We start from the raw sequence: 14,031 nt of genomic DNA on the forward strand, positions 1-14,031 counted from the left end.
ATTGCGGCTAGCATTCCACTGTTACTAATTCCCCCAAATTAAAGCAAAACAAATAAATTGAAAAAAGTTAGAGAATTTCAATATAGGGAATATCAGTAAACCCTTGTATAGAAAACCTGGTGTCCCTAATTCTTTAGGACTACAATTTCTACAATATTTGTTGGGGGAATCAAGGAAATTGAAATCCTACTTTTTAAAATTACTGTCTTAAAATTGCTATCCTTTCTAAAGCGAGTTGCTGATGCTTAGTTAGTTTTATATGTCTAACTTTCCTCCAGGAACTCAAATCAGTATGAACACCTGTCATGCCCCTGTTAGAATCTGACTCCAAGGGAGAGGTTGAACAACTGACAGGGAGTGGGAGTGTAGCTCCGGAGGTTGGTTGCGGAGGAAACTGGGGAAGGGCACAGGCTGGCTGGGCATTCAGAGGAAGACCCAGGCCCATCCCCTCTTCATCGTAGGGCACACAGGGAGGAGTGGATAAGGGAGAAACGTGAATAGCATGATCTACGGGGGCCTTGTTCCCCTTCATGGGCTGCAGCTGTGAGGACTGTTTAAAAGGACAAACTGCGCATGGGCCAGTGCTGGAAGCAAAGTGTGAAAATATTTCTAGTCTGTCTGTTCTTATCTGAGTTCTGGAGTCCTTCCCAGTGTATGTATTTCAATATCTGTGGATATCTTCAAGCCCCTATCCTGCCTTGTCTCATTAATTCTTCAGTGTGGTTTGTGTTGTTGTTTTTTTCTATTTATAATATACAGTATATGTATTTTGAGTTTGAACAGAAGTTCTTCCTTTTCACAACTGTTTGTGGGGGGGAGTTTTTTTCCCAGTCAATGATAATTGGACCTTTAAAGCCAAGTTGAAGGAATTAAAGGGACTTCACCTGTTTTTATGACTTTGTTGCTTTTGTATCCCATCCTGGGTCATCACAACACCTCTTTTTCTCCTCCACTTTTATCTCACAACTACCTGCCTTGAACCTTACTGATTTTATAGTTATTCAAAACTAATTAATAATTCCTCTGTGAAATAGGTTAGAGTGAGAGATAGAGTGACTGAACAAAAGGTTACCCAATCAACTTTTATTGATGAGAATGGATTTGAATCAGAGTCTCCCAGGCTTAACCTTTACACCGAAGAGATATAGCACAAACTTTTGTTTTTAACAATTTTTATAGCTTTCAAACTGAATTTTTTGTGCATCATATACTTCGTTAATTAAGTTATAGATTATACATCTTAGTGCTTCTTCTGATCCCCTAATACCCACATAAAATATATATCTAATGAATATGAAAATGCATTCAAACCTGCTGATGAAAATTAAATGAAAACATGAGATTTTTAAAGTGGCAGGGAGATAAAAGTTTTCTATAGTACTGGGTTCTTGCACAGAAGACTTCCAGAAAGAACTGGATTGTTCCCTGAGTGTGAGCTGAGCATGGCCTGGCTTTGTACATTCTGCACTGGCTAATTACTGGGGTGGTGACCACCTTCTAGTGGGAGTACTGCTATTTCTGGGCTACAAAAATAATACATGGCAGCCTTTCTATGTCTCTTAGCTTCCATCTAATGATCATCTCCATTTTTGTAGCCCAGGCTGCCTGCCTGCCTCATGACTCAGTGCCAATGGTTGTCCTATTTTGTTCCTACTGTTTGCTTCCATTGTTTACTAGTAACTGATAAACCATCTCAACTCACTGAGTTGGTACACTCTCACCTGCCATTGTTTACAAAAACACAAAGTTGTCTATATTCTTCTGTGTCTCTCACAAGTAGATGCACTATCCATGAAGCAGGTATGATAGATAACTAACTACCTCTTAATTTAGTGGCATGCATTTTTCTTAAATAAGTTTAATTGATATTGATACAGAACTCTGCTACAGTTAGTACACTGCAAAATAAGTTCCTAGACTGAGACAAATTTGACAAGGATGTGGGAATGTCATTAATTGGTTATTGATCACCATAAGTCCTAATATTAGTACCTAACATCATAGTCATGAGAAACTGCAAAGTCCATTAAACTAATATTGATTATTGTGGCTGGTAGTGTGACAGAACCTTTCTTAAGCTCTCAGTTTTATTACCTAAGAACAAGGCTATTTTAGAATCTTTTGAAATACTGAGGAATTCTTACATTGTGGAATTCATTGGACTTCTTTAAAGGGAAGATACAAAGATACAACCTCCCGCCTTGCTTGTGAAGCTGTCTCTGGGCACATCAACTCTCCTTCCCACTGCTAACTTGCTATGCCATTTAACTGACAGAAACTTGTGGTCTACTTTACAGTTTATCCCAGGCTTCTCTTGTCCAGGTAAAACACGAATGCCGCCTCCAAGCATCCCTTGTACGTTTATCTTCCAGATCCCTTATTATCTTGAGACTGGTGCTATGGTCATGTAGGTAATCCTTGAATTACAACTACAATTGAACCCAAAATTTTTGTTGCTAAGTGAGACATTTGTAAAGTGAGTTTTGTCAGCCTTTCTTGCCGCAATTGTTAAGTCAATCCCTGCAGTTATTAAGTTAGTAACATGGGTGGTAAGTGAATCTGGTTTCCCTATTGACTTTGCTTGTCAGACGGTCCCAAAAGGTGATCACATTACCCCAGGACGCTGCCACTGTCATAAATATGAACCAGTTGCCAAGTACGTGAATGTTGATAACATGACCATGGGGAGGCCACCAATGGTTGTAAGTATGATAAATGGTCATGTCACTTTTTTCACTACTGTTGTAACTTTGAACAGTCACTAAATGAATTGCTGAAAGTTGAGGACTACCTGTACTATACTTTTTCAATATCCTTCCTAAAATGTGGTGCTTAGAAATAGATAGAATATTATAAATATGGCCTGATAGAAAGGAACAATAGCTTCATGATATTACCGGTATACTTTTATCAATGCTACCCAGGATGGCATTTACTATGTTTATAGCTATATCACATCAAGATTGCCATGAATCTTGATATTACCCCCTCTCTGAAACATTTGCTACCCCTTCATCTTTTCCTTGTTCATAGATTTAATAATCATATTTTCTATTGTCCAAATTTTTATAAATATTTTGAACAGCATAGATATTAGATTGGATCCCTGAAATATGCTTTCAGCGTGTCTTTTCAGCTTGATACAGAGGCAGTCATTTTATTTTCTTGATTCTGTACTGATCTAATGGTAACATTTTCCAGTCCACTGTTTGTCATCTCCCTTACTGGGGTCTCATAAAAGACTGTTAAATATTTGGCTAAAATGAAGATACATTATGCTCACTGCACTCTAACAATAAACTAAACTCTGTCCTAGAAAAAGAAATGTTGGTCTGGTATGACTTAGTCTTAACAAACCTATGGTTCTTGCCAACAGTACGTTCTTCTCCAAATGCTTAATGATCAGATGCTTAATTATCTGCTTCAGAGTTTTGTCTGGTAATTGACAGTAAGCTGACTAGTCTAGATCTTCTTTTTTCCTCCTTTTAAGGATTTCCCATTCTCCAGTTTTTTTGGCACTAGGCCCATACTCTATGCTTTCTCAAAAAAAAGTTGATCCAAGATGATAAATTTCATAAACCTCTTTAGGATTTCAGATAATTTGGGCCTATGTGTCATTTATGTATCCTTCTGGCCCCAGTGTGAAGACAGCCATTCATCCCATCCCTGCAAAAGTAATTTCTTGCTATGCTGCAAACAGTGTTTTTTCCAGTTCTACATCATAAGCTGTGTTGATGGTTTAATCTGCAGCTGATTGTTCTAAGATTGATTTAGTTGGAGGCCTGTCTTGTTTCCTACTAAGCACTTAAGGTATGTCCCATCTCTTTAGAGCCATTTGCTTTTTGGCAATGGGATAATGTTCCTCTATAGCAAAAGCCATTCATCACACTGCTCTGACAACCTTTGGTGAGACAAGGAGGGGAAGCAAATCTTTTGAGTGTAAGTTCTGACATTCAAAAGTCCCACAGTCCCCTATTTTCCATTACAGGGGTCCACTGTACCACAGGAATACCATCTGCAAAGGCACTTCCCTGAGATATGGCTTGCCATCAACCTTTATGCCGCAGAGCCTAAACTGGGGAACTCTATACCAGGTGCCTAATACTGAACTAATAGACAACTAGAAATATATGACCTTAACATTTGTCAGAAAGGGACTGTTGGCCAGAGTGAATAAGAGCCTGCAATGGTTGTTTCTAGGTGTGCCATCTGTGTGCTGCTGCTATATCTCCAGGTAACATGTCCTGTAGTCTTGGATGGAGCTGCTTCTCTGGTAGTCTCTTGGCTCCACATAACTCTTCAGCTGGCACTCACGGGCAGCTTTTCTGCAGGAATATGGCTTCTACCGTGCTTGGGTAGGAGGAGCAGTGGCGAAGAGAACGTCTTTGGGGGATGAATTTCCCTGGCACTCAAAATATGGAATGGCAGTTGAAGAGCTATTTTCCTGCTTTCTCTTCCCCTAGGAGAACCACTGTTTTGCTGCTGTTTCTCCAACTCTCAGACTCCTGCCAGTAATTGGCATAAAGAAGGCATATTCTACCCTGGTTTGTCCCATTCTCAGTTCTGCTGTCATCAGAACTTCTGCTCTGCTTCCCTGCTGAGGTAGAATAAGGGCTAAAAATGCAGTCAACCATTCCTGCAACTGGCATCTTTTTTTAGCCAATCCTGAAAAGCAGCACTTTAATGTTTCCATGCATACAATAAGAGCATTTAAACGTATTCTTAATAGCCAAATTTGCTATGTCTTTCCATATTGTCAGTTGTCACACTCTCTCTTGGTGTCAGTTTGTTCTGCTTAACTTCTATTGGACGTCATTCTTTTTGGGGGAGAAGAACAAAGCAAAGATGTTACTGTGTAAACCCTTTCTTTTTTTCTTTCTTTTTATTTTCAGCAGAGTTAAAAACACTTTTTTATTCTCTTCAACCCAGTAGAATGTTGGAAGAAATTATGCAAAGGACTGGGGAGGGGGCGGAGGCTACGTCTCTCTGTCAGCAGAAGAATTCTACAAAACTGGAACAGAGTAGAACCAAATATGGTATGGGAGAGAAATTGGAAAAAGAAAGATCAGGTTCAAAAATAGGCTAGATTCAGTTGGGGCTGCTGGGAAAAAGATGCCAGGAAAACATCTCCCAATGTATCTTTGTGGGAAAGGCCACAGAGAGCCACGTCACAGTCCTGGTAACTCCTCCATTCTAAGCCACTTTTCCTCATAGTTCCATGGCCTCATGACAGAACATATGTAACCTAATTTATGCCCTCCCCCCGCCCCCAGGGCACACATACACGGGATACAACATGAAGGGAATGCAAATGCAGTGTTTTCCTGCAAATGCCACTTTTTTCCAGATCCTTTGGTTGTGATATTGTCATGCCCCTGATGGAGACTGACTCTGAGGGAGAGGAAGAACCACCGACAGGGAGTGGAAGTGTGGCTCCAGAGGTTGTAGACAAGGCTGGGGAAGGGCAGAGGCCGGCTGAGCAGTCAGAGGAGGACCCAGGCCCACCCCCCATCCATCCTAGGGCATGCAGGGAGGAGAGGATAAGGGAGAGACATGGTCTCCTCGGGAGGAGAGGACCTTTACCCTCTTCATGGGCTGCAGGTGTGACAACTGAATAAGATTTTGGACCTGGCAAAACACGGGAAACAAATTGTGTAAATATCTTTAGTTTAGTATTTTTTAGTATTTATTTGATTTGTCAATCGCTTACAAGATACAGGTATAAGAATAAATATAGTTTTGAATACATGAGATAGGTACTTATACGAAAAATAAAAAAACAATAGGACAGGGGACGGTAGGCGCAATTGGTGCGCTTATGCACGCCCTCTACAGGCCTCTTAGGAAGTGGGTGAGGTCAATAGTAGACAGTCTAAGGTTAAAATTTTGGGGGTTTGGGGAAGAAACCACAGAGTCAGGTAGAGTATTCCAAACATTGACCACTCTGTTGCTGAAGTCGTATTTCCTGCAATCAAGTTTGGTGTGGTTAACCTTGAGTTTGTATCTATTGTGTGCTCTTGTATTGTTATGATTGAAGCTGAAGTATTCATTTGCAGGTAGGACATTGCAATGTATGATTTTATATACTATATTTAGATCGGACTGGAGGTGGCGTAGTTATAGCTTTTCTAGGTCTACAGTTTCAAGTCTGGTGGCATAAGGTATTCTGCAATGAGTAGAGGAGCGGAGAACTCTTCTTGTGAAATATTTCTGGACTTTTTAAATTGTGTTAATATCAGATACATGATATGGGTTCCAGACTGATGAGCTGTATTCAAGTTTAGGTCTAGCAAATATTTTGTATGCTCTAGTTAGTAGTGTGATATTACCAGAGAAGAAGCTATGTAGGATTAGATTAACAACTCTTAATGCCTTTTTGGCTATGTAGTTACAGTGGGCTCTAGCACTTCGATCATTTGAGATGAATACTCCAAGGTCCTTGACAAAGTTTGGATCCTCAACAAGGTCTTGACTATTTAGCTTGTATTTTATTTTCTGATTTTTTTTTCTGCCAATATGTAAGACAGAGCATTTATTTGTTGAGATTTGAAGTTGCCATTTGATTGACCATTCTGATACATAGTCAAGGTCTTTTTGGAGGGTAGTAGTATTGTCTGTGTTGTTGAATAGCTTTACATCAACGAAGAGAACACCGTTGCTCTTAATATGATCACAGAGGTCATTTATATAGAGTATGAAGAGAGTTGGTCCTAAAACACTGCCTTGGGGGACATCACTGTTGACAGGTACAGAATTTGATAGGATGCTCCCAATTTTGACCATTTGTTGTCTGTTTGACAGGAATGCTTCTATCCAGTTATGTAGGTGTCCAGAGATACCATAAGATTTTAGTTTTAGTAGTAGTTTGTCGTGTACCACTGAATCAAAGGCTTTACAGAAGATTGTGTCTATTGCTTTGCCCTGATCGAGTTGTGTAGTCCATATGTTTTTGCAGTGTAAGAGTTGCAGATTACAGGATAGTTTTTTTCTGAAACTAAATTGTTTATTAGAGAGTAGGTTGTTTGTCTCTAAGTGGAGGATAATGGATTGGTTAATAATTGATTCCATGACTTTACAGGTGACGCAGCATAAGGAGATTGGTCTGTAATTTTCAACTAGGCTGGGGTCTCCCTTTTTGAAGATGGGGATGACCGTGGCTTGTGACCATAGTTTTGGCAAGGAGCTGGTCCTGAAAGATTTTTCAAAGATTATGCTTAGAGGTTCGGCTATGGCAGTGGATAGCTTTTTAAAGAAGTAGGCACATATTCCATCTGGTGCAATAGATAGAGATGGTTTTAGATTGCACAGTGCTTTTTCAACAACGTCTTCTGTAAAATTGATATGTATTAGATCATTGTAGTTGTCTGTGGTTTGACTAGGAAGTACTGGGCTTGATCCACTGCTTTTTACAAATACTGAGCCAAAGAATGTGTTAAAGAGGTTGGCTTTGATGGTGTTGTCGTTGCAGTCTTTGCCATTAGGTCCTTTCAGGGATGGGATGGACCTTGAGTCTTTTAGTTTGTTGTTTACAAAATTGTAGAAAGCACGGGTGGAATTTGTGCGTAGAAAGTTTTCCTCTTGTTTAATGTGATAATTAGTGCATTCAGTTTTTATCTGGTGGCATAGATTTTTGTATTGGCTTTTGAAGTTGGCAATGTGACCAGATTTGTTTTTTCGCCAAAGTGATCTCTTTTTGGATTGAAGCTTCCTTATTGTTATGGGTAATCTGTTTTTCCTGGCTTTGGGAGTTGTTATTCGTACATATAGTTTGATGGCTGTTTTGATTTCTAGTAAAAATATGTTGTAATGATCTTCAACAGTATTGCTTCCAGTGAATAGAAATTGCCAATCAAGGGAAGAGAGATCGTTGATTATAAGATCATAGTTGCCTTTTTTGAAGTGATAATTGGGGATTTTGTCATTGTGATGATTTTTGTGTGGATGTATGTTAAGACAAAAGTCTATCATGTTGTGGTCACTGTTGGAAAAGGGTTCTTTAATTTGTATTCCGTAAATTGAATTCAAACTATTGCAGAAGATGAGATCAAGGCAGTTGTTAAGCCTAGTATTGTTGGTTACTAGTTGTTCCAGTCCCAAATTTGTTACAGCATTATAGAAGGTTGCATGTATGGGTTCAGTTGTACATTCGTTTAGGGTCCAGTTAATATGAGGTAGATTGAAGTCACCAAGAAAGATAAATATTTCCTCTCTGAGTTTGGCATCCTTCCCAGTGTGTATTATCTGTGGACATCCTCCAGTCCTTATCTTGCCTGGTTTGTGTTGCTTTTTTCCTTCTTCGTGTAACTGTGTGGGAGTTTTTTTTGTCTTCCATCAAAGATATTCGGAGCTTGGAAGCAAACTGAAGGAATAAAAGGGGCTTCACCTGTTTTCTGTGACTGTTTGTTTTGTATCCCACCCTGGCGCATCACAGATATGAAATGACTGACTTGCTTGGCACTGAAGCCTGATGTTGTGGTCTGAGAGAGAGTGACTGCTCTGAAGTCCTCCAATTGGCTTTCATGCCTATGGTGGAATTAGAAGTCATACTCTCCTAGTTTCCAACCTGGTGCTTTAACCACTAGAACAACTGGTTCTCATGTCTACATACATATGCCTTGTTGCTTTTTACTTCCTTTGCCAATTTACATTCCGTTCACCCTAAAGACTTTCTACATATATTAGCTATTTGCTGTTGCACTTTCTTGATAATTACAACTATATCTTATTTCCTACTCATGACCCTTTATAATTCTGAGCTCAGTTAAAATAAACCTACCATAGTTTCCTAAGTGCTCCCCCATTTTTTTAAATTGAAATGGTGCATGATTGTATTTCTAGTATCTTCTTTTTAAGAAAAATTGCACATTGAATTCCTGACATGTTTAGCTTCATTTGGGGAAGATCCTTGTCTTGAATCTTGAAGAGCTACAACAATGGGTTAACGCAGAGGAAACTAAGCTAGATAAATTAACAGGAAAACCAAGTCAGCACCAATATAAAGCTCTGGATCTCTACATTTACAGGAAAAGTTGTCTAAGATTTCCTGGGGGTGGCAGGCTAAAACCTAGTTTACCAGTTGGAGAGTTCGTTGAAAGGTCAGTCCTGTTTGAGTAAGGTGGGGTAACTATGGTGGCAAAGGCCGTGTTTGCTTACTGTTGTCACAGGTAAGAATTCTGTCTTTGGGAGGACACCTGAGCTAAACAAATGTGACAAGTACACAACCACTTCCTTCAAGAACCCCAGAGGAAGGGCATTTCCTGATACCTACAGGAGGGAGGGTGCCCTCAGATGTGGGAAGTTTCTCTTATAGCTTTAGAAAAGAAGCAGGACACATTTACACTTATTTTTTATCAGTCAGTGATTTCCTATCTATCTGGGCACCTTCTACAGCTCATGTGAAGCTAATTAAATGATGATATTATTTGTTTCTATTGAAATATAAGATCTTTAATGGTAGGGAACTATTTCAGGGGTGGAGGGAGTATCACTAGAATTAAATGCTGCTGTTTGCTCTTAAAACTTGTAGAGCTGCTTCTCCCATGCAGGTAAATCAATGCCTCTTTTGATGGATGCCCACTTAGACCACATTTTTCAGTAATAGTCAAAACTTAGAAGTCCACAAAAGATCTTTGCCTTAATATCGTCTCATCCAAAACACATATACAATTTAAGGAAAAGTCCCATTACAGATTGCGAAAAACTAATAATTCAATGGACAGGAGTTACAAGAAAATGTGTGTTGTTACTCCAAATCTTAGAAGAACACCTGTGATAACTGGCCCTCTTTTCTTACCTACAGCACTTCCCTGGAGACTGCCTTAGCCGAGTGCACGGAGGCACTGAATTGTTTCCTGCATAACCAGTTCAGTAAGAGCTTGGAAATGCTGCAGCCCAGGTAAATCAGAAGTGCTCAAGCTGATTCATCCTGTACGCAGGACAAGTGTGGGATATCAGCTCCCTTTCCCCTCCACTATCACCAGGCTTCCCACTGTTTTGTTGAATTAAATCCTCCTTCAGCACTTTCCAACTAGAGAACCCCAATTACAGTGCTCAGGGCTATAAGGATGAAACAAATCTGTGGGATGCAATGGAAGGAGAGTTGCTTCTTAGACACTGAGCTTGAATAAACTCAACTGGAGAGGGAGGGAATCAGTTTGGTTTTCTAGAGTCCTTTTGGTTTTCAAGTCTGAAATAAGGCAAACTAGCTTCTCCAGAAAAGTCAGTGCTACGTGTTCCATAATGTTCATATGCAAGCAGCTGTCTAGTTCCTCTGTGAGGGATTCAGCTCATAAGTATTTCATATAGCTTGTGGGGAAGGCAACAGGATATATATACTTCAGTATTCTAAAAATATATTAGTGCTGGGAGTTGGTGTTTTAAGAGGCTTATTACAGACAGACCAGGTTTGTGCTGGTAGGTCAGGTGGCAAAATCTAGAATTAAATGTTATTGAAGGCCACGTGGCTGTTACTAGTAAGAGCAGCTCTTTGCTGCATGATCTTCAGCATCCGCATGGCATTTCTTTGGCTGTTTTTTGTAAGGGTGGAGAAAGTTATACATCCTGTGTGTAGGGAAAAGAAAGAAGAGGTGTTTATTTAACAGTAGGCCTTATTCAAACCCCAAGTATGTAAGGATTGCGCAGTGTTGAGTGATGCAGTCTGGGAACACAGCGTTTATGACTCTTATAATTTAAAACAAGGATAGGGAAATCAATGGGGAAACTGTTTTACTGCAGCTGTCATTCTATGAAGTGAAACATCTACAGAAAGCACACCTTCTTACTGTTATATATTCTGAAAGGATTGCTAAGTGTATGTATCTCAGATGGTCTTTAGAAGGTAAAATGAATACAATGGTCATGCCGGATAATTTTAATTATGTTGACTCACTTTTTAAAAATACATTTTATTAAAATTAAAGATAATTTTTACTGTATTTTAGTAGATGCATTTAATTTCTGTCTTAAGTTTTGAGCTTAGAAAAAGTAACATACATACAAATGTCTTAACTAGAATGCACATTAAGAGTTAGATTTTTGCCTTCTAATCCAGTTTAAGTCTGTGTTACAAAACTGATTCTGATGAAATCTGAAGCCACCTTTGTAAGCAGTAACTCTTTACAAAAGCAGTAACTCTTTGCAAAAGCTGATGGCAAAGCTGCATTCATTTAATGAATGCTCAATCCTAAACCAAGTTACATCAGACGAATCATATTATGGATTAGCCTGTTAACGCAGTATGTTAACAGATCATGGCTGGATTACCCAAAATGCAACAATCCACAGATAAATCAACTGTTCAAGTGCATAACAGGGTACCAATTGCAAAAGCACTGGGGCAGATAGGGAGGGAGAGTGGAAAAAACATTAGGAGAAATAACTGAAATCCATGAACAATTCAAAAGTGACTTTTGCTGGACCCCTTTACTATACTAAAAAGCCACATCTGTAGATTTCTGTGCTGGTATTGATAAAACTGCATTGATTTGATTCCCAGATTGATTTGATTCCCAGACTGAATTTAACTGGTAATTGGTAATTGGACTTCACAGGGCTCAATGAAAGGGTTTTAATTTGACTGAATACTCTCAAACTTCTAGACAAACTTGAACTTGTGCCCTATCTAACAAAATGAAATTCATTGTAGAGAAAAGCAAGCTTTAGGCAAGAAAAACTAAATGTACAGGTACAGATTAGGTGAAACTTGGTTTAATAGTAGTAACTGGGAGAGGAACCTTGAATTCCTAGAAGACGATCATTTACATATGAGCCTGCTGCAACCACCCAAAAAGCCAATGTAATCCTAGGCTGCATGAATAGAGATCACCTGAAGTGTTAGTACCACTTTATAATGCCTTGTTAAAGCCACACTTGGAATACTGCATCCAGTTTGGTCACCAAGATGTAAAAAAGATGTTCAGACTCTGGAAAGAGTCCAGAGAAGAGCAACAAAGATGGCCTGGAGGCTAAAACATACAAAGAATGGTTGCAGGAATTGGACATAGCTAGGTTAGTGAAAAGACGGACTAAGTATGACATGATAGCAATATTCCAATGTTTGAGGGGCTGCCACAAAGAAGAGGGGGTTCAATCTATTTATCAAAAAGCACCAGAAGGCAAGACAAGAAACAATGGATGGAAACTAATCAAGGAGAGAAACAACCTAGAATAGGGCTGTCAAACTCGCAGCCTGCGGGCCAGTTGTGTCGTGTGCTGGCCATGCCCAGGCCCGGTTTAGCAAAGGGGGAAAAAATCCTGATACATCACATGAGTTTGATACCCCTGACCTAGAACTAAGGAGAAATTTCCTGATAGTGAGAACAATCAACCAGTGAAACAGCTTGCCTTCAATGCTCCATCACTGGAGGCTTTTAAAAAGAGACAGCCATTTATCTGAAATGGTATAGGGCCTCCTGCTTGAGCAGAGGGTTGGACTAGAAGACCTCCAAGGTCCCTTCCAACTCTGAAGATGTTCTATGTTCCAAATATTAATCCTTTTCCTTTCTTAATGCCTTATGCTGTATGTATGCATGTATGTATGTGGTATGTATATATGTATCAGTGATGGGATTCAAATTTTTTTACTACCGGTTCTGTGGGCGTGGCTTGGTGGGCATGGCAGGGGAAGGATACTGTAAAATCTCTAGTCAGAGGTGGGATTTGCCGGTTCTCTGAACTACTCAAAGTTTCCTCCAGAACTGGTCAGAACCTGCTGAATACCACCTCTGGTATGTATGCTTGTGTGTGTTTATCATATATATCAATATAATCAGCAAATCCATGTATTGCCTTGAACCATATCTTTTGTCTTTCACTGTTGATTCCTTTTGGCAGAACTGGAGAGAGCATGTACCATGCCTTAATTTATGCCACCATCCTGGAGATGCAAGCCATGATGACCTTTGAACATGAAGATATTGTCCATGCAGGGCACACCATGAAAGAAGCCCAGGAGATCTGTCAGAGGTATGTAGTTCATACACACCATTGGAATGGAGCATAGGAAGGTTTGTTTCTGCAGCCACGCCCTGGGACTGCTGCAGAGGGGATGACAGGTTGTTCAGCTTGTGAATATTGCTTCTAAATAACCAGTATTTCCCCAAAGTCTGGCTTGATTGCCGCATTAGTTGGTGGATATTTAATTCTTCCTTGAACAAGGCACAAGATCTGCAATTCTAAAAGCTTATTCCCTTCTGAGTTTAAAAATGGGATGAAAAGGTGGGTGCAAAAGGACAAATGATTGGGGGATGAATATAACCTAGAGAAATAATAGAGGATTGCTTAAAGGTGCTGCTGGAGTATAATGCTTGGTGGCTTCTGGTGGAAAGTGATCTCCCAGGGTGAGGGGTTGGAGAAGGTGGATGAAGAACCTAGTAATTCAACTGCTTTTGGTTCCCCTGATAGATTTCGGAAGAAAACCACTGTGACTGGTACCTTCTCCAGTCGGCAAGGTGGAGATGCTTGTACGGAAGGTGAGAAGAGTTAAAATTCAGAGTGCTGTGAGTCAAGAAAATGTTTATTTGTCTTAATATAGGAAAAGCTGGAGGATAGGAGGGAGTAGGTATAAAGTTACACAAATCCACTCAAGTCTTGCTTGATTCCAGATAAGCAGGCTCTAGTGAAAGGTGCTCTGTCTTACTGCATTAGCTGAGATTGTTGTGTCCTCCGAAGTATCCCCTACCGCCTACGGACTGGATGTTTGCCTTTCTTGATTCTTTTAAGCAGTTGATGGAGGGAGGGATTTCCTAAATGTGGGAGGATGTCAACATCTAATTGCAAGAAATATATTGTCCACCTCATAAAAGGCCATCCCTAGATCTGGTGTTTTAGATATCTTATAGCATTTGGGTGCCCATATTGTGATTACAATGTCACAGAGAATCTCATCGGGGGATCACAATTTGTGATATTCCCTGCTGACTTCCCACAAGGTCAACGGGCAACTTTGCAGGGAGGTTATAAGTCATCCCAGTAAGTCAGTCCTGCTGTTTTTCTCCTGAGAAACCCATTTTGGAGTTCATTATGGAGTTCTTC

At 39.8% G+C, this 14,031-nt stretch overlaps 1 protein-coding gene across 5 annotated transcripts in view; it reads left to right on the top strand.

Moving 5' to 3' along the window:
- LOC113446872 (tetratricopeptide repeat protein 39A-like) overlaps window positions 1–14,031 on the top strand; it is a 42,816-nt gene that overhangs the window by 2,585 nt on the left and 26,200 nt on the right. For 4 of the 5 annotated variants that reach the window (XR_015742021.1, XM_087925942.1, XM_026716715.2 and 1 more), the window contains exons 2-4: window positions 9,800–9,895; window positions 12,832–12,963; window positions 13,402–13,469. Coding sequence is in view for 4 of the 5 variants with exons in the window: in XM_087925942.1 (XP_087782068.1) it covers window positions 9,800–9,895; window positions 12,832–12,963; window positions 13,402–13,469 (296 nt within the window). In the remaining variant the exon portion in view is untranslated. The remainder of the gene's footprint in view (window positions 1–9,799; window positions 9,896–12,831; window positions 12,964–13,401; window positions 13,470–14,031) is intronic. The other variant, XM_087925943.1, reaches the window with a different exon arrangement.

Source organism: Pseudonaja textilis, chromosome 2 (genome assembly GCF_049901715.1).
Source record: "Pseudonaja textilis isolate UNSWEBS1 chromosome 2, rPseTex1.2, whole genome shotgun sequence".
NCBI classification, from domain to species: domain Eukaryota; kingdom Metazoa; phylum Chordata; class Lepidosauria; order Squamata; family Elapidae; genus Pseudonaja; species Pseudonaja textilis.